Below are 22,745 nucleotides of genomic sequence, written 5' to 3' on the forward strand. Positions count from 1 at the left end.
AGCTGGAGAGGGTTGTTGAAAGGCCTACAAGTAATTTTATGTAATTACAAAACTGGAAGCCCAAAATGTCTAGCTGTAACCACTGTGCTTATTTCAAAAGATGGTGCATTTATTTATTTACTTATTTGCACATAAAAAAATACAACTATAATGAAAGAAAGGATAACAACACAAAAACATGCACATACATGCATACACTTACATGTACTCGCATTTACATGAAGTAAGAGTAAACATTATAATGCTATATTCTATCTCTGTTCTATTTCTATAATGTATTCATGTTCTTGACTGTTGCAGTACTTTGCTGTATTGTTTATTTCCTTTTGATATTTTATGCACCAATCACCAAGGCAAATGCCTTGTGTCAACGTTAGCTACTTGGCAATAATAATCTGAGTAGTTAGATTTCACCACTGAAAAACTGTGTATTAAAATTATAAATTATTTAATTCGGTACATTGGATGTTTTAGTGTTAATAAATGCCTCTGAATCATTAGGTGGTTTATTATATACAAACAATCCCCTTGAAGATAATGTGGCCTCAGGTTTTGCACTTAAACGTGGTTTTATTTTGAAGCATCACCGGAAGTGGTGCGTTATACTGGTTTTCTTGACGCTGGTTTGGAGACCAGTCCAGCTCGCCTGCATTCCTCCTCTCTCTAAACCTGACCGACAGAGACAGAGAAAGAAAGGGGGGAGAAAACGCCGATTATTATTCTCAACCGTGTTGGATTTTTAAGAACCGCGGAGTCGACTCACACCGACTAGATACGGCCACGACAAAATAACCACGTCAAGCCGGCTTCTTTTGGACCTACAATAACGACAAAAAGGCGTGTTTTTCTTTAATAATGACGGGACTTTGTCGTTAATGTGCCTGTGTAGGTCAGCTATCGAAAAGCAGCTTTGGTGAAACAGCCTCACGGCGGATATCTCCTTTTTTTTTTTTTTTAAATGAGGATTTGCAAGATGGCTGATGACAGCTACCCCTAACAAGGACAGAAAAGCGACGTCCCCTTTAAGATTAGGAGGGTATATTTTTGTATTTCTATTAGTTTAATATATAGAATATGTCCGCTTTAAAAAAATAATGACTATATATTATAACCGTGCTTGTCGGTTAATCTAGTGTTTGTCTGTAACGTTACCTGTGGTAGAAAATGGTGAGGTGACGTCTGAGGTAATTTACACGATTTAATCGAGATAAGGAAGTAGAAAAATATGTTGTTGGCTAAAGGCTGAGGCGATGAAAGGTGAATAAGGTGGAGACCAAAGTAAAAGAAGATAAAAGCTGGATACAATAATAACATTAATCTTTGGGTGAGGAGATATTTGATAGATGTGTCGGAGGGGGGAAACCAAAAGGCTCTGCAACAGCAGCCAACATTCCTGCGGATCCTAAAACCCTTTGTTTTGTGCGCAGGAGCTGGACTCGACTATTAAAACGATTAACTATGCAGTAAACAGGCTCGAAATGATGGCCCGGGTGTGATTTTGTGTTTAATGAGATTATAAGGCCTTTGTTGTCGACAGAAACCTGGTAGGAAAAAGCCGAGGCCTAGTGTACAGAAATGCGAGCTGTGCCACATAGCAGGCGTTATTCATCAAATACAAATGTCGCTTTTATGTTAAATTGAAGGGCTGGATGTAGCTGTGTTGTTAATCTGACTTGTGAAACAGTATTTCTTGTCTACTGCCAAACCGTCGCTGGTTGTATGTATAATTAAACTGCAGGTGGAGGCTTCTCGGATACTTATTTATGATTCAGCGGACAAAAGCATTGCGCTGCGCTGTGATTATTGACGGAATCAAGCGTCCTTGACGTCCAGATAAAACAGATTCAGGTTTTTCCAAAAAGCTCTCTTTGTGTGAATAGTAATCAGGGTGTGGACTGGAGCAGTCCTTTCTCGTGGTTTTCATGTTTCGTTTGTTGGTCTGAATTGGTCCACAGTCAATCATAATCTGACGTTGAAGTGAAGGAAGCTTTCAAGGTAAGGCCCTGAGCAGGCGTCAGTAAAAGGTTACAGTGTCTTTTCATGTGCTACACAGAGATTTATTCACCTCATGATCATATCAGTAATTGTGTAGATATTACGTTCTCTGTGCCTTGTTTGCATTTCATGGTTTACCTGTAGCTGAAAGGCTTTTAGCTTCCTGTAGGCCTAAAAACACACTGTAAAGGCAGGCCCAGTGTATGTATGTATGTATGTATGTATATGTGTGTGTGTGTGTGTGTGTGTGTGTGATTTAGAGGAAAGGAAGGCACAGTTTACTGTAATCTGTATAACGTCAGCCCCTGCTGTGTATGTTGAAATCACCAAGGTGTTGTCATCCTTGCCCGAAGCCTTCTCTAGTAAATTTTCTGGAATTTGCCTTCATGCTGCAGCAATAAGCAATACTTGTCATCTGTCAGGGAGTCTCCTTTTAATTTGGTCACAAGGGTTGAAATACACAGACTGAGCTTTCAAGACGGCATCGGGCCTCTTTTTATCCTTTTCTCAAGACTTTTCTTGAAAGTGTCAGGTTTCCTGCGAGGACAGAGAGGCCTAAAGGTCTGGTAGAAGTGGGGAAACAGTTAGTGTATGCCTGCCCGCACCATGATGGCCTCTGACATGGCTGAGACGTGGAGGAACTGTTTTGAGGAAGAGCTCATCTGCCCCATCTGCCTGCACGTGTTCTCAGATCCCATCCAGCTGCCCTGCAAGCACAACTTCTGCCGGGGCTGCATCAGCGAGGCCTGGGCCAAAGACTCCTCGCTGGCCCGCTGCCCTGAGTGCAATCATGCTTACACGCAGAAGCCCAGCCTGGAGAAGAACCACAAACTGTCCAACATAGTCGAGAAGTACAACGCCCTGAGTGTGGAGAAGGCCACCACGCCGGCGCTGCAGTGCATCCTGTGCCGCCGAGGCCCGCCACTCCCCGCAGTGAAGGTGTGCCTGCGCTGCAACGCCCCGTGCTGCCAGTCCCACGTCCAGACACACCTGCAGCAGCCATGCTCAGCCCTCGGGCACCTGTTGGTGGAGGCGGAGGCGGTGAAGGCCTGGACCTGCCTGCAGCATGACGAGTACCGGCTGTACCACTGCGAGGCCGAGCACACAGCGGTGTGCCAGTACTGCTGCTTCGCCCGCTGCCACCCCAGCCACGGCCATGCAGTCACTGACGTGGAGCTGAGACGCAACGACATCAGAGTAAGAATCCTATCATACTGTACATTACACATACATTAAACAAACACGTCCTTGTTCATTCCCTTCAGGGTGTAGTCACACTCTGACATTGTGACAGAAACAAAATTACAGCCAGTGGGTTGACTTAATCACTGGCTCTTCGTGGAAGCACACGTCAGACACCTTGCAAGAAAAGCTGAAATGATTGGTCACTTAATTGATTAGTCGATTGATAGAAAATGAACCGGCAACTATTTTGATTATCCAAAAAATCGTTTGGCAAAAATTGGCTGAAAGTTCCAGCTTCTCAAATGTAAATGTAAATAATATCTTCTCTGATAGTAAATTTAGTATCTTCTGTTGGTCAAACATTTTAAGACCTCACACTAAGCTCTGGGAAACTCTGATGAGACATTTTATATACACAATTAATCGAGAAAGTAATCAATTCATTTTTTCACATCCTGCTCCATGGGCAAGAAAATAACCGTTAGTTGTGGCGCTACTTGCAAGAATTTGTCAATTCATCGGTGATCACTAAGTGGTGGCTAAGTGTCCACTCAAGTACCAAAATGTAGCTTCACACAAGCCAGTGAGGTCATTTTTCGTCCACTTTGTAGCCCTCAAGCAAATACCACCATAACAAAGGGCAAATTTTACTGTCATTTTTAGCCAAATAAAAGACATTAAGTGGAGATTTTTGTGGACAAAGTTCTCAATTGTTTATGTATTTTGCAAATCACTTGACTCAATCAAAAACAGAATTTCCCCTTTTAAGACACAATAGCATTTTGAGTGTTTTTTAGCACCCGTGATAGTCTTGTGCATTTTTCTGATCCATTCCAACCTCCATTCTCATCTGTTGGAATGACAAACAATGCAGTCGAGGGTGGAACAATGAGGGGCCCTCAGAGGGCCTTATCTCCCCAGCACAGGTGCATCCTAGCTCAGGGATCGCCAGTTGTGAGGGGGGAGTGGAGTGGAGACAAGGGGAAGGGGGATTAAAGTGATTCGTCAGTTGATTCTGCGGTCGTCTTGGGTTTTTTATTAACCGCTTCCCTTCCTGGGGGTTTGGTGCTTGCTGTCGTCGGTTTGGGCAGAGGTCGGATTGGTTTTCCTCCCCCTTTCTTTCTTTTTAAAGGGCTGTGTGACGGCGCAGCTTAGTCAGAGGGAGAACCATGAAGGCCTCCATGCTGACTGACTCATTTTGTTCACCTAACACCCTGTTTAGGTGTCAACCGTGTCATGCTCGGGTGTATTTCCTGTTGGTAATGCTATGACTCAGCTATTTGTATAGCTAATTGGTCACCTGGGGCACAGGAAGTGTCATAGGGTGCGCCCTTGTCTGAATTTACAAGCTGTATTAACAAAATCCTTCACATTTACAGCTTTTTCCTAAATCATCTATAATCAGGCTGGGCAATAAGTAGAGCCCCAATTTAATTACGGCTGCATGCTAACATGCTCACAATAGACCTTTTAAAAAATAAATAAATAAAAAATGTCATAGGAAAAGCACAGGTGAATTTAAAGTGATGGTTCGGAGTAATTCACCTTTTTTCACCTGGGTCTAACATTGGGAGAGTTAGCGTAGAGTAGCATTATCAGCTGAATAGCTTAGCGCAGGGGCTAACGGACCCACGTTTGTATCTCGTAAGTTACCCCACTAATAATGCCGAAATGATACCAAACCTCTACAAGTAGTACAAATAGGTTATGCTCTCATAAAGCGATGGATTGGAAAGTTTGTAAGTACACCAGAAGTTTATGTAAATAACACTTGCCTGCTGGCTTCTGCTCTCTGCTGCGTTGTTGCTGCTGTAAGATGAGTGCTTAGGTTGCGTCTACAAATTACAACACGAAAGAGAGTACAACAAATATATTTATTAATTTAACTTTTTTTTTTAAGTAAGTGCTGTAGTATAACTAGCAGGAGACAAGTAATAATTGAGGTAAGTTTGGAGACATTACCTTATTTAATCATTGAATTAATAAATATTTTTTGTTGTAACTCTGTTGTAATTTGTAGCGACCCTAAGCACCTCGTCTAACTGCAGGTAGCAGCAGCAGCAACAAAGAGCAGAAGAGAGCAGGCAAGTGTTCATAAACTTCTGGTTATATTCTAATCAATCTTTAGAAACTTTCTATACTATTACGTAATATTGAATGGTAACTCAAGATAAAACGTGTCATTATCGCTAAGCTAGCAGTGATAACGCTACTCGTAACTCTAAAAAAAGCTTTGGGGGTGTTTGGCTCGAGGTCATGGTGCAAAGGACCCTAGGGTGAATTACTCCGAACCATCACTTTAATGATGGCTCCGCTTCATTACGAGTCCTGGTAAGCAATTCCAGTGAACCAGCATGCACAGGACATCCCCTAAGCTATTATTATTATTATTATTATTATTAATAATAATAATAATAATAATAATAATAATAATAATACACCTATAATTTTCCTACTCTGACAAGTTAAAATGTCTGCTGTGAATAAGACTATGCTAACCTGCTGAACTGGTGTAATGTTTACCATGTTCACCATCTTGTGTTAGCATGCTAGGGACAGAAGTGCTTTGGGCTTACATGCTCAAAATGACAGTGCTTATGTGCTTTTACGCAGATATAATGTTTACTATGTTCACCATCTTAGTGTGTTAGCAGCATGCTGATGTTTGCTAATTAGCACTATGGGATCATGGTAATGTGATCAGTTTTGCAGGTATTTAGTCATAAACCAAAAGTAGGGCAGTAGCTAACAAATGATTTCATTTTCTATTAATCTGATTAGTGTTAGGTCAATAAATTGTATTAGAAGATATTCATTTACTATCATATAAGACAAAGAAAAGCATCAGATCCTGACATTAAAGAAGCAAATGTTTGGCAACACGGTCAGGTTATAACCTTCACTAACATTAAAGGTAAATACAATTTGATTTGATAGAAAAGAGCAGCAAATACCATATTTTTAATCCTACTAAATAATGATTCCCCACCTCTTCTAAATGATTTCCTGGGAGGAGCCACATATGTAGATATCAGAAAAATATGTTATTATATTGTGACATTGATTTTAGCCATATTAACCCTCATGGTAGTCACTACTTAAACATCCTCCATGTTGAATGCAATCAATGAATGCAGAGTGGACCCCTCTCCACACACACACACACACATACTGCCCTACAGCAACAATCCCCCTGTCCCCCCAAATTCACCTCTCACACCAGCCACCAGCCACTCCAGGCGAGGACCGACCTTCCCTCTGGCCCTGCTCTCCTGCTCTGGTCGCTCTGATGGAAAAGACGCTGTGGGGAAATGACAGCTAAAAAGCACCCTGCCCTCTTAATACCCTCCCCCCCTCTCACCCCGTCCCTCCCCCAAAGGTATCCCATACATTTATTTGCTAACCCTCCCTGGGAAGCTTCGGCTCCTTCGACCCTGTTTTTCCTCTGGCTTCTGCTCAGAGCCTAAATCAATCAGCACAACCAGGTCACAGTCGTGTGCGTGTGTGTGTGTGTGTGTGTGTGTGTGTGTGTGTGTGTGTGTTCATCTAGGGCAGTGGTTCCAAACCATGTGCCACTGAGGCCCAAGACTATGCAGGTTTTCATTCCTATCGAGCTCTACAGCTGATCACTTATGATAAAAGCAGCTGCTGTGTAGTTGGAATGATTGGGGGGGTGGTATGTGAACAGACAATTGACCAATTAATGACCTGACAGATTTGCTCACCGAGTGAAACATCTTAATAGCTATTGGCACATTTTTCAAGCAAAAATTCCAAACATTTGCTGGTATCACATTCTCAAATGTGAGGATTTGCTGCTTTTTATTTGTCTTATACGATTGTAAATTCAATATGTTTCTCCGGCGTTTCCGGGCCCCTAAAAGGGAGACATTTGGATACACTGATGACCTCGTTTTTGTTTGATAGCTCCAGGGTTGAGTTGTAGGCAAACAGAAAGAAACTGAGATGTGTAGAAACAATTTCGCTGACACCCATTTTCGCTTCCTGATTGGGTCTTATCAGTTCTGATGTGTCCTTCTCTGATTCCTCACGTCACGGCCCTATCACGTGATTTCACCTTTTCCGGAAGAAAACAAACATCAGCTTTGACTACTGGTGGTTAATTCAACATGGATAACAAACTACAGCCGTTTCTGACCTTGTTGTCGTTGCTAGCAGCTGTCGAGCGGAGTTACAGGTGTTGTGCCTAGTTTTGCATCCCTGGCGAGAACTACGTCCAACTGATTATTTTCAAGGCAAAGTACTGTTTACAAATAATCTAATCTTCTTTGTCATGTTCATCAATGATGATAAATGATCTGAAGTCTATCATTTTGGAACATTTAGAGTCATCAATGTTTTATTACACTCGGTATTAGTCTGCCAGGGAGTTGGATGCAATTCTTAGCAGGGATGCAAAACTCGGCACAACACCGACACACGCATGGATGGTCTGCAGTATGCTTTTACAGGCGTGTTGGTTTGGATGGAGATTTGTTCTGAAATGGTGCTAAAGTGCTCGTGAGGATGGAGAGCCTTTAAATTTTAATAAAGGATGTAGCCTAAATTGGTGAACATCTTACCTGTTTAACGTAAGCACATTAGCATTGTCCTTCTGAGCATAAAGTATCACAAAGACTGTGGACTCTTAGTCTTGTTTATTTGAATCTGGATCATATTGGCAGTAACCACATTATGTTGCTGTGTACCAGCTTATCGGCATGCTTCTCTTTCATTAAATGTTGATTGAGGATTATTCATATCTCAACATTAAATATTAATAGCATGAAGGATTAGCAAATCTGTGTCAATGACATTCCTACTCCACGACTTATGTAGGGAGCGACATAAAGCACTGTTACTCTTATATGGAGACATTAGTTATGTTTTCAACGTTTTTTGGCCTCAAGCTGAGCCGCATTGGGATCTCAGTTTTGCCCAATCAGGCGTCTGCTGTTGTTCACATGCCATCGTTGTCTTAGAAATAACAAGTGTTGTTCCCACAACATTGCCATAGCTCACAGAGCAGCCTCTACTTCGTGAATGCAACTTTTTAAAGATTAAATACAAAGAGGAGGCGCACTGAGAGGAGAGCTGCTGGAGTTTTTTCTGCCTCTGTATGCCCAGTTATCTATCTCTGCCCGCTGCCCCCAGCTCCCCCAACATTAGTCCTCACTCACTAATGCAAACACAAAATAGCTGTTGGTTGCTATGACAGCACACCCTCCCTCCCCCACAGGGATTGTGTGTTGGTTGGAGACTAAATTAGCCGGCTCCCGGATTCTAATATCTCAGGCATGGGGAGGGGATGCTAGTGGCTAGCTGAGATCACAACTTCCCAAAGCTCAAGACTTGCTTTCTTTCTCTCCTCACAGCAAAGCCTGTTAAGACAGCAGGAGCGCGTAGAGGAACGAGTGCAGGAGATTGAAGAACAGCTCTGCAAACTCGACTCTGACAAGTGTGTGGTGGAGGTATGTTTGCACACCCTGAATTTGTCGGCATAAACGCAAACTTCACACATTTTCAGAGATTGTACATGGCGCTACGTAACACAAAGGGACTTTTAAGTAGATTGGTGTTTGTTTCTCTACAGGACAGGGTGTGTGAGCTGAAAGAGGAGGTGCGTCTGCAGTACCAGCGGATGCATCAGCTCCTGGAGGAGGATCTCGGTCGGACACTGGAGGCTCTGGACCGGGCTCAGGCTCGGTTCTGTCAGGAGAACGCTGCCCAGGTGTTAGCTCTGGGTGAGCAGCGCCACGAGGCCCAGAAGCTGCTGAGCTCCATCCACACAGCCTTCAGTAAGGCGGAGGAGCTGAGTTTCATGAAAAACACAAAGCCTGTTAAAATACTCACAGACAGGTGAGCGCAAAGTTGGATTTTTAAAATGGCCGTTTTACTGTTCTGCCTGTGGGTCTCTAATACGCAGGTGATGTTTCCAAGCTGTCTAATCTTGAATTTTGCATGTCTCTTGGCACTTACTGCAGGTCTCAGGCATGTGTGGGCAGCAGTCTCCCTCCTTACAAAGTGGGAAATCTAAACTCTAAATTATTCCTCTCTGAAATCTCAAAAAGAGAGAAGAGCTTGAAGAGAACGCTGGAAGGTAGGATCTCAAACACGTCTGTTCAGGCATATCTAGGACGTTACGGTCATGAATGTGTTTTTTATTTTATCTATGAAATATCTCCTTATTCCACACCTTCTCTCTTCTCTCAGCTCCCCTCACCCCTCCCTCGACCTTCCTGCAGTCTGTTCCTGCGTACCCCAGCGGTCAGAGCTCTAGCTCTGGAGCAGAGAAACGGAAACATTCCACTGCCTTCCCTGAGGGGAGCGGGAACGTTGGAAAAAACGCTGCTCCGGGTTTTAAGGAGTCCTCCTCCTCTTCCTCTTCTTCTTCCTCATCGTTAGCCAAACAGCCCTACCTGGGCTCCGGCTCTGCCTCTGGAGAAGGTCAGTCTACCAATCAGCAGCCTCTCGGCCCCTGCGGCCCGCCTCACATCAGCGAGAGTGGCGGGACAGGAAGTGGAAGCGGTTCTCTGACCAACCACCATTCAGGCTCCGTGTTCAGCTCCTCGCACTTTCCTCCTGGAGGCAGCAGCTCCTCGCACTCCTCCCAGCAGGCCGTGCTGCCTCAGTATGGCGGCCGTAAGATCCTGGTGTGTACAATGGATAACTGCTACTGCTCTGGAGTGCCCTCGGTGTCGGGCCACCGCAGCCATCCCCCGTACCCGCGCTCTGGCTCTTTCCCCTGGGTCAGCGCCCAAGACTACCCCCCTCCTCCCGGCCTGGCCTCTGGAGGGCCGTCCATGCAGGGCTTGGCAGTGAGGGACTGGATAGACGCCTCGCAGACACATAGACATGCAGATTTTTACGGGCTGTATGGGCAGCCCTCTACAAAGCACTATGTCACCAGTTAACAGAGTAGATACACACACACACACACACACACACACACACACACACTAGGATATAGAGACAGGCACCATAATAGCACACCTTTACCGTCTTATTAACCGGAAAAACAGTTATACTATACACACATTCAAATATTAAGATTTATATCCACACACAGATCTAGAAAAAGTACACACATTCGGGGGCAGGGTTGATCTCTTTGTGCTTTTATTTTCTTCTTTTTCTTTATTTTCAGTCAGTGTTTCATGTATTGTATTATACGTAAAATGCATAAACAAGCCAACACGCTCACTCTGGCACCACATAGCTCAGCATTTAACACATAAACAAGAAACGAGAGGCCTAAGAGGAGAGTGAGACATGCATTTTTTTTTTTTTTTATTTATAGAGCAAGAGATGGATTGAAAAACTGATGGAAATAAACTTGTATTAGAAAATGCCTCTTTATGGCTTCTCATTGACGCTTAGGGGAAAATAAATAAAAACGTGCAGTGTTCGGCTTTCCAGTTTAGCGCCTCATGTTTCTCTGATATAATCTCCCCTCTAGTTGTACTGAGGTGAATTGCCTTATGTTATTAGCATCCGATTTTTCTCTGCCCAGTTCATTTTGTTTGGTAGATCCTTTTTAAAAGAGGGACTGCGATCCCTTTGTCTCCTTGATTTCCATCGTCATGGCACCTCTTCCTTTCTTTGCTGAGTTCAGGGATGGATCGTACGGCTTGAACACAAAACGCTCTTCCATGGAAACACCCACAATGCACTTGTGGACGCCTTGTTATGCCTGGACTACAGATGGTGACCCACAGAGCTGCATCTGAAGGGCCGGTTGACCCTGGCCCAAATAGTTTGGGGAATTTGGTCCTTATTACTAGCACTCCCTTCCTGCTATCAGGCTTCCCACAGGACAGAAAATCTTCTGACTGAGACTGTTTCCATTTAGTAATTACTATGACTTTGTGTTATTTGGTACATCTGTAGGTTTCATGCTTGTCTAGAGAGACTCTGATTTAAGAGAAAAAGGCAAGACCGGACAAACCAAACCAATCAAGCATCTGGAGGATCTGATGATGCTGTTAATTGTACTTCCTGCAGGGCAAAGATGTCACTTCCTCTCAATAAGCACACAAGCTCTTGGCTTCCTGTTTGCAGCTGAAAGCATGCAAGGAAGAGTTTTTTATTTTATTTTATTTTTTTTTTTAAGCACTCAAAAGAAGAACAATGGGGGAAATGTATGCAGTTTTAAAATGAGTGTATGGAAGATAAGAAGGGTGGGATGAATTTTTTCATGAACTTTTTTCTAAAAGATCAAGACTGGACTGCGAGATGTAAGCAATTGTCATCATCCTAAAAAGGAGCTGTTACAACAGTCACCATAAAGAGAAAAAAAACGGCAACATAAAAGTATCTTTTTTTTGTAAATATTTTGGGAAATGGAAAAATGACAGACGTGATTTGGAGGATTCCAAATAAACAAACAAATTTAAACCGGTCTCTGCTGTCAAGTCTGTATGTGCACATCCTGTTTTCTCATGTTCGTTTAAGGATAAGGATGGCGATACTACTTTTTGTTGCATTTCCTGTTTCGCTACGAGGTTCAGCTTCATACAGATATGCTCGATCGGCTAATAGAAACACTGCTGCACTGTGTTTGGGAAAGGAGAAATTGTTATTCTAGTTTCCTCGTCATTTCTTGTACTTTATCACACTACCGCACTATAAACTGTAGCGTCGCGCTCACGCACTGTTTACAGTTTATTACCCGCATCAGACACATGACATGACCTCCTTTTTCAGGGGTAGAGTGCAGGGCCATTTCATAAGCCAAAAATGTTGTATAATCGTACGTTAATGTTGCATCCATGTCATATTTGGGTTATTGTGTTTTCCCACTTGTAAATAGTGTTCATGTTTAAATCAAAATCGTAATTACAACTGGGAAACTGACTTAGCTCTGTTCCTGACATGACAGCTGACTTGGAAACCAACAAACATGGATACCTCATGTCAACCAGAGCTCATTGTTTAATGTAAATAAGCTAAATGTATGTAGTGTTGTCAGTACATCGATTAATACGGCTTCAGAGAGTCTTGTTGAACGACAGTAGATTGCTATAGTACAGAGGAATAGGATTTGTTGAAAATTAAGAAACGTATAAAATATCACCAGCCTTATTTTATATATACTGTAGCTCACATTTGTACAAATGCAGAATCTCAGCATTTGTTTCGTGCTCAGCGTTTTTTCCAGTTCATTAAATCATCCCTACCCAGTCATCTGCTTACTCTTCATATGACTTTTAAAAGAAAACGTCATCCTCCCACTTGTACCCGAACAACCGCACATCCTCTGCTGTTTCTTCTTAAACATTCAAATCATCTGCCTGACTATTTGTGTATCGGTTGAACTTAAAAGACACGTTAACAGAGGGCTACTTTAAACAAAACTTTAAATATCTCTGTGTTCACCCAGTACAAACGGGGCTCATGGGTATGTGTGGGTTGAGGCCTGCAGAGACAAAACAGGATGGAGAGAACAAGTCTTCAGATGAGTAGTCAATCAGAGTGTTTGTTCCCCTCAGCCTGCTTTAGCTGTTGCATTAATGCTTCCCCCTACCCAGCACTTTGAGCCTCAATCCCATTCAGACAGCAGGAATCATCCGCTTGTGATGTACAGTATGTGTTTTGAGTCCGTGAACAGGGAATTGAAATAAAAACAGATTTTAGGAGAAAAAGAGAATGCTTGTGGATGAACACTTATGCTTATTCACTTTCTTTGCTGATGGTTTGATGAGAAGATTGATACCAGTCTTCTCATCTAACTCAGCAAGAAGAAAATAAGAGCATTTCCTAGAAAGTCAAACTATTCCGTTCAATGGGGCTTGTGCTTAAATTGTTTTGTTAATTACTGTTTCCCAGGGGCGTCGGACTGGGGGAAAAAAGGGGTCTGAGTACCCAGGGCCTTCATGTGAGGAGGGCCCAAAAAGATGCTAGAATGAATAGCTGTGGATGCGGGGAGGGGCCCATAGAAAATGCCTTTCTACAGGGCCCAGAATTTTGTGCTACGCCCCTGCTGTTTCCAAAGTCAAGAATGAACTTTCAAGAGAGGAACATTCATTCAAAATGTCACTTTGCATTTCTGCACGCCACTGCTTTTCTTCTAACGCCAATCAGTGGTTAAAGTACACGTAAAAACATAAATTTTAATCATATTGCTTCTTCACGCTCCACCCTCGTCTTCCTCCCACCTCTTTCCCGTCTCGAGGTCTGATGTGCTGCCTTTTTTTTTCTCATGTCAGCAAACCTCACCAGAGACACAGGCAGCCAAGAACTGTGGGGTCGGAGGTGCAACATAAATTACAGCGCTGCCTTTCTATCTTTCACCCTAAAACACACACACACTCACAAAAACTCTAGCTCTCTCGCTCTCCAGATACACACGTTTTCTCACACTCTCGCACACAGCTGCTGCACAGCTGTCTGATCCATGAGGAGAAAGGCAGTAATCCGGTCGCCTACGTCTTTGATATGTATCTGTGACATACACACATACACACACACACACACAAACACACACACACACACTGTCTGGCTACTTTAAATTACCCACACACTCACACTGAGGGTAAAAAGATTTTATACACTGATAAAACCACCCATAGGCTAGATACAGCACCAAAAAGCCTTTTTTTTTTCTTGTTTTGATTTATTGTACACACTTCTGAAATCTCTGATCTACAACAGGAACAGTTTGACATTTTGGAAAATATGATTATTTGTGTTTTGATGGAGAGTTAGATGAGAAGTTTCATGTCAGTAGGCCTACAGCAGCTGCTTAGTTTAGCTTAGCTTAGCATAAAGACTGGAAACGTGTAAAGCAGCTAGTCTAGGCTCTGTCTAAAATGTAGCCATCCAAAGCTCAGTATGTAACACGTTTTAGAGGTGCTGGTACGAGTTAGATTAGGTAGGAGATGAGAAGATTTATACCACTTTCATGTTTGCTCAGTAAATATGAAGCTACTGTGAGCAGCCGGTTAGCTTAGCATAGCATAAAGACTGGAAACAGCACAGCTAGCCTGGCTCTTCTCAAAGCAAAGCATCTAAACATCACTGATTTTATCTTTTTTATTTAATCCATACCTGTGACCCAGTATCCTCTGACCAGTAGCGCCGATGGAGAGAAAATCCACAGCTACGTCAACCGGCATCCCGCCAGTACCCCCAACGTGCCGGCAAGGGGCGAGGGGAGGGCACATTCATCGCTGCTTGCAGCTTTTATTGGGTTTGGTTTTTTTTATTCAGTTTTTGTATGGATTAACAAACTGTAACATGTTAATTTGTGAGTTTTAGAGGTGCTGGTTGGCAGGCAGGCTAGCTGTTTCCCTATTTCCAGTCTTTAAGCCAAGCTAGCTGGCTGCTAGCTTTAGCTTTATTTACAAGAGGGCCTACTACAGATATGAGGGCAGTATGAGATCTTCTCATCAAACTCTTTGCCAGAAAGCAAATACGCATATTTCCCAAAACCACTAACTATTCCTTTAAATGTCTTTATGTTTCTAAATGTAACTCCTGGGGTAGTTCCCATAATGCTTTGTGAGAATTTTATGTACCAGGGAGTAAAAAGCCAGAAATGAGGAACAATACTGGTGCATTCTGTCTGTGTGAGAAGAGAGAAAGACTGGACAATGAGAATCTTTGTGAGATAAGAAGAAGAAGAAGTAGAAGAGGCTGTTTGCAAGTCTCTGAGGCCCTCTGAATCAGTCACATACAATGTTACACAAAATAAAACACATGGCATACTGTTCCTACAGCAGGGACACACTGTAACACCTCCAAATGTCTTCTTTTAGGCAATTATGTATGACCTATACAGTACAGGCCAAAAGTTTGGACACACTTTCTCATTCAATGCGTTTCCTTTTATTTTTTTATGACTATTTACATTTTAGATTCTCACTGAAGGCATCAAAACTATGAATGAATACATATGGAATTATTTACTTAACAAAAAAGTGTGAAATAACTGAAAACATGTCTTATATTTTAGATTCTTCAAAGTAGCCACCCTTTGCTTTTTTAATAATAAGGGAAAAAATTCCACTAACTAACCCTGACAAAGCACACCTGTGAAGTGAAAACCATTTCAGGTGACTACCTCATGAAGCTCATTGAGAGAACACCAAGGGTTTGCAGAGTTATCAAAAAAAGCAAAGGGTGGCTACTTTGAAGAATCTAAAATATAAGACATGTTTTCAGTTATTTCACACTTTTTTGTTAAGTACATAATTCCATATGTGTTCATTCATAGTTTTGATGCCTTCAGTGAGAATCTACAATGTAAATAGTCATGAAAATAAAGAAACACATTGAATGAGAAGGTGTGTCCAAACTTTTGGCCTGTACTGTATGTTGTTTGGAGTTCAGCAATAAGCCTCTAGGTGACAACTTGCTGTCTAGAAGCTTTTCTTTTCTTTCCGTTTTCAAATGTTGAACACAAATAGGACACAGGGTGGAAAGTAAGTAATTACAGAAGTAGTCCTAAGTTTCTACAATTAGTAACTATGCCTTCTGTGGATGAACTTAATGCTATTTTTAGCCCATTCAAATCACCAAAATCATTAAGATTCAGCCTCTAAAGACCATGAATGTCTGTACACAATTTAACAGCAATCCGTCCAATGTTTGTTGAGATGATTAAATCTTTAGCTACCTAACTAAAAATGGTTAAAACCACCATAAGAGAGCCATAGCATTGCATTCAGGGGACGTATTCCTTCATTACTATAAACATGGCCGGTGTAGTTTATTCTGGTGTACTTCATGTGTCACTTCCAGGCAGTCCTTCCTGAGATACAAACAACTGGATGAGTTACAATCAAATATATATTTATTATATTTTGCTCTCCCTGCTTTCTAACAGACTTTGGTTTGGTTAAAACCAGAGACAAAGGCCGATAGAGATGGGATGTGCTCCCGGCTTTGCCTGAATAACCAATAAATGGATCCAAGCCAGCTCCTGACTGGGCAGGAAGGTGATCAGACCACTGCTCACGAGGGGCTCTCACTGTCCAACCACACAAACCTGTAATTTAAAAAAAAGCCAAAAGCAGCACAAATGTATCAGTATCAAGTATCAGTACCCCAATGTTAAAAGACTCTTGCAAGTTAAAGCCCTGCATTAACTTCTACTTGAGTAAAAGTACACTGTGAGTGTTACATCATGGAGCTCCCAAAGTCATGAAAGATGTTTTTTCTTTTCAGTCTTATCTGCACCCGATAATATTGTGTGTGCAAAGGTTCATTAGCTTGTGCAACAAAATAAATAATATTATTCAGGACCCGGGGCTCTCCTGTTAGTTTTGTTGCAGGACAAGTTATAACTTTATTATTCTTATCGGTGACCTCAGTAGGTCTAATCAGCCACATAACTTGACAACACCTGTGTGGGTATGCAGGGCCTTTCATCTATAATAATGCACAATATTTTATAAGCTGAATCAAAGTAACTATTAGCTGTCAGAGAAAATGTAGTGGAGTAAAAAGTACAATATGTCCCTGTGAAATGTAGTGAAGTAGAAGTATAAAGTAACATTAATTGGAAATACTTAAAGGTCCTATGACATACTGGTTTTTGGATGCTTTTATATAGGCCTTAGTGGTCCCCTAATACTGTATCTGAAGTCTCTTTCCTGAAATTCAGCCTTGGTGCAGAATTACAGCCACTAGAGCCAGTCCCACAATGAGCTTTCCTTAGGATGTGCCATTTCTGTGTCTGTAGCTAAGGAGGAGGAGAGGGGGGGGGGCAAGGTGGAGGTTGGGGGTGTGGCCTTGACCAACTGCCACTCGTTTGAAAGCCATGATGTCTCTCTTTATCATGGGTGGGCCAAATTCTCTGGGCGGGCAAAGCAGAGAAAGAGGAGGTAACCTTGCTCCTTATGACCTCATAAGGAGAAGATTCCAGATCAGCCCATCTGAGCTTTCATTTTCTCAAAGGCAGAGCAGGATACCCAGGACTTGGTTTACACCTATCGCCATTTCTAGCCACTGGGGGACCATAGGCAGGCTGGGGGAACTCATATTAATGTTAAAAAACCTCATAAATTGAAATTTTCATGCCATGGGACCTTTAAGTACAAGTATATACAAATTGTAATTAAATACAGTACTTTAGTTAGGTTACACCACAGGGTGATGTCTTCAACCCTCACTCCCCTCTAACATGCAGGCAACATGCGCAAGTGGACTCTTGTGTACCTGAAGGCTCACGGCCTCACACCTACGTGTATCTCAGACCTCCTGGTACCGTACACGCAGTTATGTACTTTGAGCTCCTCGGGCAGAGGTCTTTTGTCTGTTCCAGAGACCCGGCTAAAAACTAAAGGGGACATAGCGTTTGAAGTCAAGGTCCGAGGCTCTCGAACGACCTACCAGAGGATATTAGGTCAGCTGAGTCAGTGATCTCTTTTAAGTCCCTTCTTAAAACATACTTTTATCGGAGAGCCTTTCCTGATTTTATTTGAGCTTTAACCTCCTTGAACCGTCTTTTATTCTTATAAAACTGTTCTTTTCTTTACTGTACAGGTTATTATACATCAAATAGTTTTTAATGGTTGTTTTAAAAACCTGATGTTTTCATATGCTTGTTTTGTGAAGCTCTTTGTAACATGGAGTTTGAAATGTGCTCTATAAATAAAGACTATTATCATTATATTACAGCCTTTTATGCCTTGGAGATGGATTAGGTTTGTGCACTGCAGATAGTTGTTAGTCTGGCTGGAGGAGACGATGTAAGCTGCATAGCTTCTCCTGCTCAGCCCCAGGCCATGAGGCACGTACACAACCAGGTGGATACAGCACCATCTGACTGAAACTCCTGCCTGTTAGAGCAAAACAAACTTTATTTTATATTTTTTCATATTTTGCAGCCCATACTCTGTTATAACCAGGGACTAACTAGACAACAATTAAATCTAAGTTATTAATCGTTTCTGAGTCAGTTAAGTGTTTGATTGCATCCATAACTGTAAAGAATAACACAGGCTTTTATTTTCAGTTATGAAGTCAAACTGTTCAACTGCATGTTAATCTTCAAGCGATACGTCAAGCGTGTACCGGTGTCCTCCTGTCACAGGGTGCACATCTAAGAATAGTCAAATTCTTAGCACGAGGTTCACTTACAGTATATTGTTACAGAAAAGGGCAAAGATTAGGGGGAAGTCGGAAAAATAAGCCAGATTTGGGGAGAGATTTTGTCTCCACTAGCCTAGAAAATCATCTCTGAATTATGTGATACCATATAGTTTTTTTTGTGTGTAATTACATAACCTCACTTGTCAAAAGAGCTATATTCGAAACTTTACATGTATAGTTTTGAGACAAATATTATTTATATATAAACAAGTAATATGTCTACATGAGTAGGATATCATAGTGCTATATCCCTCCCTGTACATACTGACTTCAGTTTAATAAAATGCCCTGTACCCCGGCGGCTGTCTCCCACAGAGGCTTTAATGCTGTCATGAACAGCTGACTCCACCTGCTGCTGGTGTGTGACCACTAGAGCCTGGAGAGATCTGATTGAACTAAAGTATGTTAGTGCAGGAAGCAACTTAATTTAACAATAATAACTCAATGATTTTGGGATTTCTTGTCTTTTTATTATTCACATACAGTACCTTCAATTCTGGACAGATTACATTCAAGAATATCAAAAGGAAATGCAAGAGTGAATTCCCTCACAAACCCAAAGAGCACAAAGAAATGCATTGGGACGTACAGTACGTATACCTCTGATAAAAATCTAAATATATTAGATATGCAAACATTATAGACTACAAAGTACAGCAGGGTAACATATACTCTATAACATGTGCATAACGTAACATATGATCACAGGGCAGAGCTATTTACACTTAATCCAAAATGTAGTTCCTCTTAACCATGTAATCTCATCTTTTTTATACATATTAACATGTACATTATTCTTTAGGGGAGTTGGAATGGTTTCTCCAACATCCTTTAAATCACACACACACATCACACTTGCTGTTGTTTGAAAGCACTCTACACTCTACTTCACCATAAATAAAACAATTACAAAAATATACCTCACTTCAAACAGAGCCATAGCAGTAAAAGAGCTTACAGCTATTGTGGAATGATAAAAAACAAACAACACATATCAACCTGTAAGAATAAGATGGATGAGACAGGGTGGGGTGGGGGGTGGGGGTTTCCCGGACAGTGTGTGAAAGAGTTTAAAGAACAAGCTGGAATTCCAATGAAAGACCGCAGTTTAATGGGAATGAATGTTTGAGGTTGTGATAGGCTGTGGATGGTGGCTGGGATTGGCTGGGACAGTGATGGTGACGTGGGTAGTCTGGGTGGAGGAGGTCGATTTCCTGGCATGGGATCCCTTTGAAGTCAAACCGCCCTCCTCTTTGTAGAGGCCAACGTAGGAAGATGTGTTGAGATTAGTAAACATCAGCGATGCAGGAATGAAGGGGGTTAAATACTCCAGGTCCATGTTGGATTAGTAGTGTGTTTACATTCACAGGCATATTCCATCGTACTAAGGCTCCGGAGGGTGAAATGTGTGTCAGTGTAGGTGCTGCTGCTGTTCCTCCTGAGTAGCAGAAGACTAGAAGTGAAGCTATTTTTTCTTGGAGTTGACGCTCTTGCACACCCAATTCATGCCCTCCTGAGAGTGAATTTAAGAGAAATAGCAGCACGGTGAGAAAAACAAAATAAAGACACAGAGATAAAAAAAGAAAAGCTCAACTCATACGCTTACCTGAATCCCCTCCCCAGTGAGGGCAGAGCAGGACTGGATCTGCCACATGCGATCCCGGATGGTGTGCAGATTGAGACCCTCTGCGATCTCGGAGGCCGGGGCGGCTGTCAGAAGGTCCTGCTTGTTTGCAAAGATCAGCACGGGAACGCCACTCAACTTCTCTTCATCTAACAACTCCGCCAGCTCCTGCAACACACACAAACTGTGTCAATTATACATAAACACACACACACAAATATTGTCACAGAAAATTAGACAATCCAGTGTTTCATGTTAATAAAAAAACAGAGTTGTAGACTTGAGACTCCAGTGATAGTTAAGTCACAGAAATTAAGAATTGACTCCTGTGAGACTTAAAGGCTGAAACATTCAAATCCTGTTATGAGCTGCTAAAATGAACCAGAAAAAGACACAAAGACAGGCATAACCTTAAACCTTGAATATTTAATTACAATTAGATTCATTTTCTGTTTTTTGTGCGTTTGTCTTCTATGATAAAATGTAAATTAAATGTTTTTGGGTTAGTCAGACAAAACAAGGAATTTGAAGACATCGCTTGTGCCCTACAGTATCGTAGTGACACAAAATAACACACTGATATTGTACATACCTGACCAGTCTCCTCAAATCTCTTTCTGTCAGCGCTGTCAATGACATATATCTGAAACAAAATGGAAGTTTTCCTCGTTAGCATGTGCAGCAGGTCCTCAGCGCATGTGTAATAAACTGTGACTTCAGAACAGATTTAAAACAGTAATGTAAACTTTGATTTAAATAAACAAAGCTGTGTTTGGTGAATCAAGCTCCACTCACCAGCACATCTGTGTTTTCAAAGTAGTTTCTCCAGTACGGTCTGATCTTCCTCTGGCCTCCAATGTCCCAAACATTCAGTTTAAACCCCTGAGACTGGACGCTCTTAATGTTGAATCCCTGGAGTGAACAGAAAACAGGTTACAAAGGGGTTGCAGATGTAGATCCTAGTCCCAAAAATGTATACATTCCTGTTGTATTATATCTGTTTGCTCCAATAACAGGTGGTGCATGTATAAAACTTTTCTCTATACCTGTGTGGGGGTGATATGGCTGATATCCTCAGATGCCAGCTGTTTGAGTAAGGTGGTCTTCCCGCCGTTGTCCAGACCCAGCAGCAGTATCCTGACCTCCTGGTCTGGTGTGCTCTTTAGCTTACGTAGGATGGACAGCAATCCCTGCAACAATCAGTAAAAAAAAAACAGCCATGTAATGTAACTTTGCCAGGGGAACAGGGGTAGCACTGTTGCAGCTAACCACCATTGTAGACATGCACATATTCCTTCCATCCTCCCGGACTCCTCACTTAAGGCCGTACAAGTGCATTTCTAGTCCCCACTGTGACTTTCAAAGATGGGTAAACACTCTCCTAACGGTAACGTTACAAATATATGAAGACAACAGGTCCAGTGATTAACGTTAGCTCGTCACATCGTCTTCTTTTTTTGTTTTGTTGTGCCCTTCGGGCTAGTTTTTTCAGCGCAGGGTAAGTTAACGACACGCAAACAGGAGCTAAACATAGCTAACGTGCTAAGCTAATCTCCCCTGATAACTGACCGAAATAACAAGGCACTTTTGCAATTGAATGTTTTTCTCAGCGGACAGCGGCAGCCCTTAAAGTGCAAATGTATACAGTGAGCGCTACTTAATGTGAATATTTTCCAAATTTAGCCTGCTGTTAACAGTTAACAGCTAATTATTACGATAAAATTAAACTCACCATCTTGATGCCTTCTCTACTAGAGACGCCGCCGAGGGTTACTAAGGAGGGTGACGTCAGACGCACAGTTACGTAGGCGCAACCCCCAAAAGCAAGGATGGCTACGATATCTCCCGCCCTACTCTGCCTTACTCTACCTCTGATTTGCTGATTCTGACATTCTTATCCTAACCCTAGCCAATCCCACTCCTCTTGCCTAAACCTAGCCAAAGAACTTCTGACTAGCTAACCAACTCAACCAGAGCAGGCAGCGAGTGCTAGCCAATCAGAGGGAGAGTCGGGCGGGTCATGCCTTTGCTACTTTGCCATCCTAGGAAAAGAAAAAATGGCCACCTGACCCAGTTAGAAGAGCGAGTTAGACCCTATGGTTAGACCCATTGACATATATGTTAGACCAGAAGCTAGATGTTAGCTGCCTGCTAACAGCTAAACGTCTCAAATGTAGGCCAAGAGTAGTTACACGTTTAATTTAGCGTACGGTTATTTCCAACTGACGTTAAAATTTGTTACTGTACGTAAATGTGTCGTGTTTTTACATGAGTTCATTAGTTGCCTTAAACTCAGACAACATATTGAACGTGTCCCTTAAGTATTTATATTTTAGTCTGTAAAAAATAATAAACCAGGTTTGGTTTCGCCGGTTTTCACGTAGGGAGCTGCCCCAACCCGTGATTGGAGGACGGCATGCCACGTGTCTTTACTATGCCACACGAGCACATTTGATTACCTGACAGGTTGCTCTGTAGGGCGGTTGAGGAGAAATCTATCAAAGGTATGTATTTAGTTTTTGTCTCTAAAGATTGCAGCTCTGTAGATGCTCATGCTCGTGTTTTGTTAGTTTCTTGCTGCCTGCAGAAGTATTGTAACTCGAGTTATGAGTTGCATCACTCTGACCTCCGACTGACATGTTTTAACTCTTTTGACAGCAGTTTCGTCGCAAGTCTTAACATAAGACTAACCACTCTGTCCCCATATCGAGTTTATGTCTTTGTCAGACGATCTGCATATAGATTTCAACACGTTATGCACGTGTGATCTAACTGCTGAGATCGTTCTGTTTATAGGTGTTAGCTAGTTATCCAGATGTATTCAGATGCTGGCTGTGCTTTG

General features: G+C 42.1%; 2 protein-coding genes across 2 annotated transcripts; one reads left to right on the top strand and one right to left on the bottom strand.

The window, feature by feature from the left end:
* Window positions 1-632: 632 nt before the first annotated feature.
* trim8b (tripartite motif containing 8b) lies at window positions 633-11,581 on the top strand. The gene is made up of 5 exons (XM_039788460.1): window positions 633-3,192; window positions 8,556-8,651; window positions 8,774-9,039; window positions 9,165-9,280; window positions 9,394-11,581. Exons 1-5 carry the CDS (start codon window positions 2,587-2,589, stop codon window positions 10,092-10,094), a joined length of 1,785 nt encoding a protein of 594 aa, XP_039644394.1. The 5' UTR covers window positions 633-2,586; the 3' UTR covers window positions 10,095-11,581.
* A 7,150-nt stretch (window positions 11,582-18,731) lies between these two features.
* arl3b (ADP ribosylation factor like GTPase 3b) lies at window positions 18,732-21,789 on the bottom strand. The gene is made up of 6 exons (XM_039788499.1): window positions 21,636-21,789; window positions 20,950-21,093; window positions 20,699-20,815; window positions 20,496-20,546; window positions 19,886-20,071; window positions 18,732-19,792 (listed from the first exon to the last, which is right to left on the bottom strand). The coding sequence occupies exons 1-6, from the start codon at window positions 21,636-21,638 to the stop codon at window positions 19,745-19,747; spliced, it is 549 nt and encodes a 182-aa protein (XP_039644433.1). The 5' UTR covers window positions 21,639-21,789; the 3' UTR covers window positions 18,732-19,744.
* Between the last annotated feature and the right edge of the window lie 956 nt (window positions 21,790-22,745).

The sequence above is a fragment of the Perca fluviatilis genome, chromosome 21 (assembly GCF_010015445.1).
Source record: "Perca fluviatilis chromosome 21, GENO_Pfluv_1.0, whole genome shotgun sequence".
Classification (NCBI taxonomy): Eukaryota; Metazoa; Chordata; class Actinopteri; order Perciformes; family Percidae; genus Perca; species Perca fluviatilis.

What these genes read in the sequence shown, in the direction of transcription:
- trim8b (XM_039788460.1), top strand. Translation starts at nt 2,587, where the DNA reads ATGCCTGCCCGCACCATGATGGCCTCTGACATGGCTGAGACGTGGAGG. An exon ending in GTTAAAATACTCACAGACAG is followed by an intron (nt 9,040 to 9,164) that starts GTGAGCGCAAAG and finishes CACTTACTGCAG; the next exon opens with GTCTCAGGCATGTGTGGGCA. An exon ending in CTTGAAGAGAACGCTGGAAG is followed by an intron (nt 9,281 to 9,393) that starts GTAGGATCTCAA and finishes CTCTTCTCTCAG; the next exon opens with CTCCCCTCACCCCTCCCTCG.
- arl3b (XM_039788499.1), bottom strand. An exon ending in TTGAAAACACAGATGTGCTG is followed by an intron (nt 20,547 to 20,698) that starts GTGAGTGGAGCT and finishes ATTTTGTTTCAG; the next exon opens with ATATATGTCATTGACAGCGC. An exon ending in TCACTGGGGAGGGGATTCAG is followed by an intron (nt 19,793 to 19,885) that starts GTAAGCGTATGA and finishes ATTCACTCTCAG; the next exon opens with GAGGGCATGAATTGGGTGTG.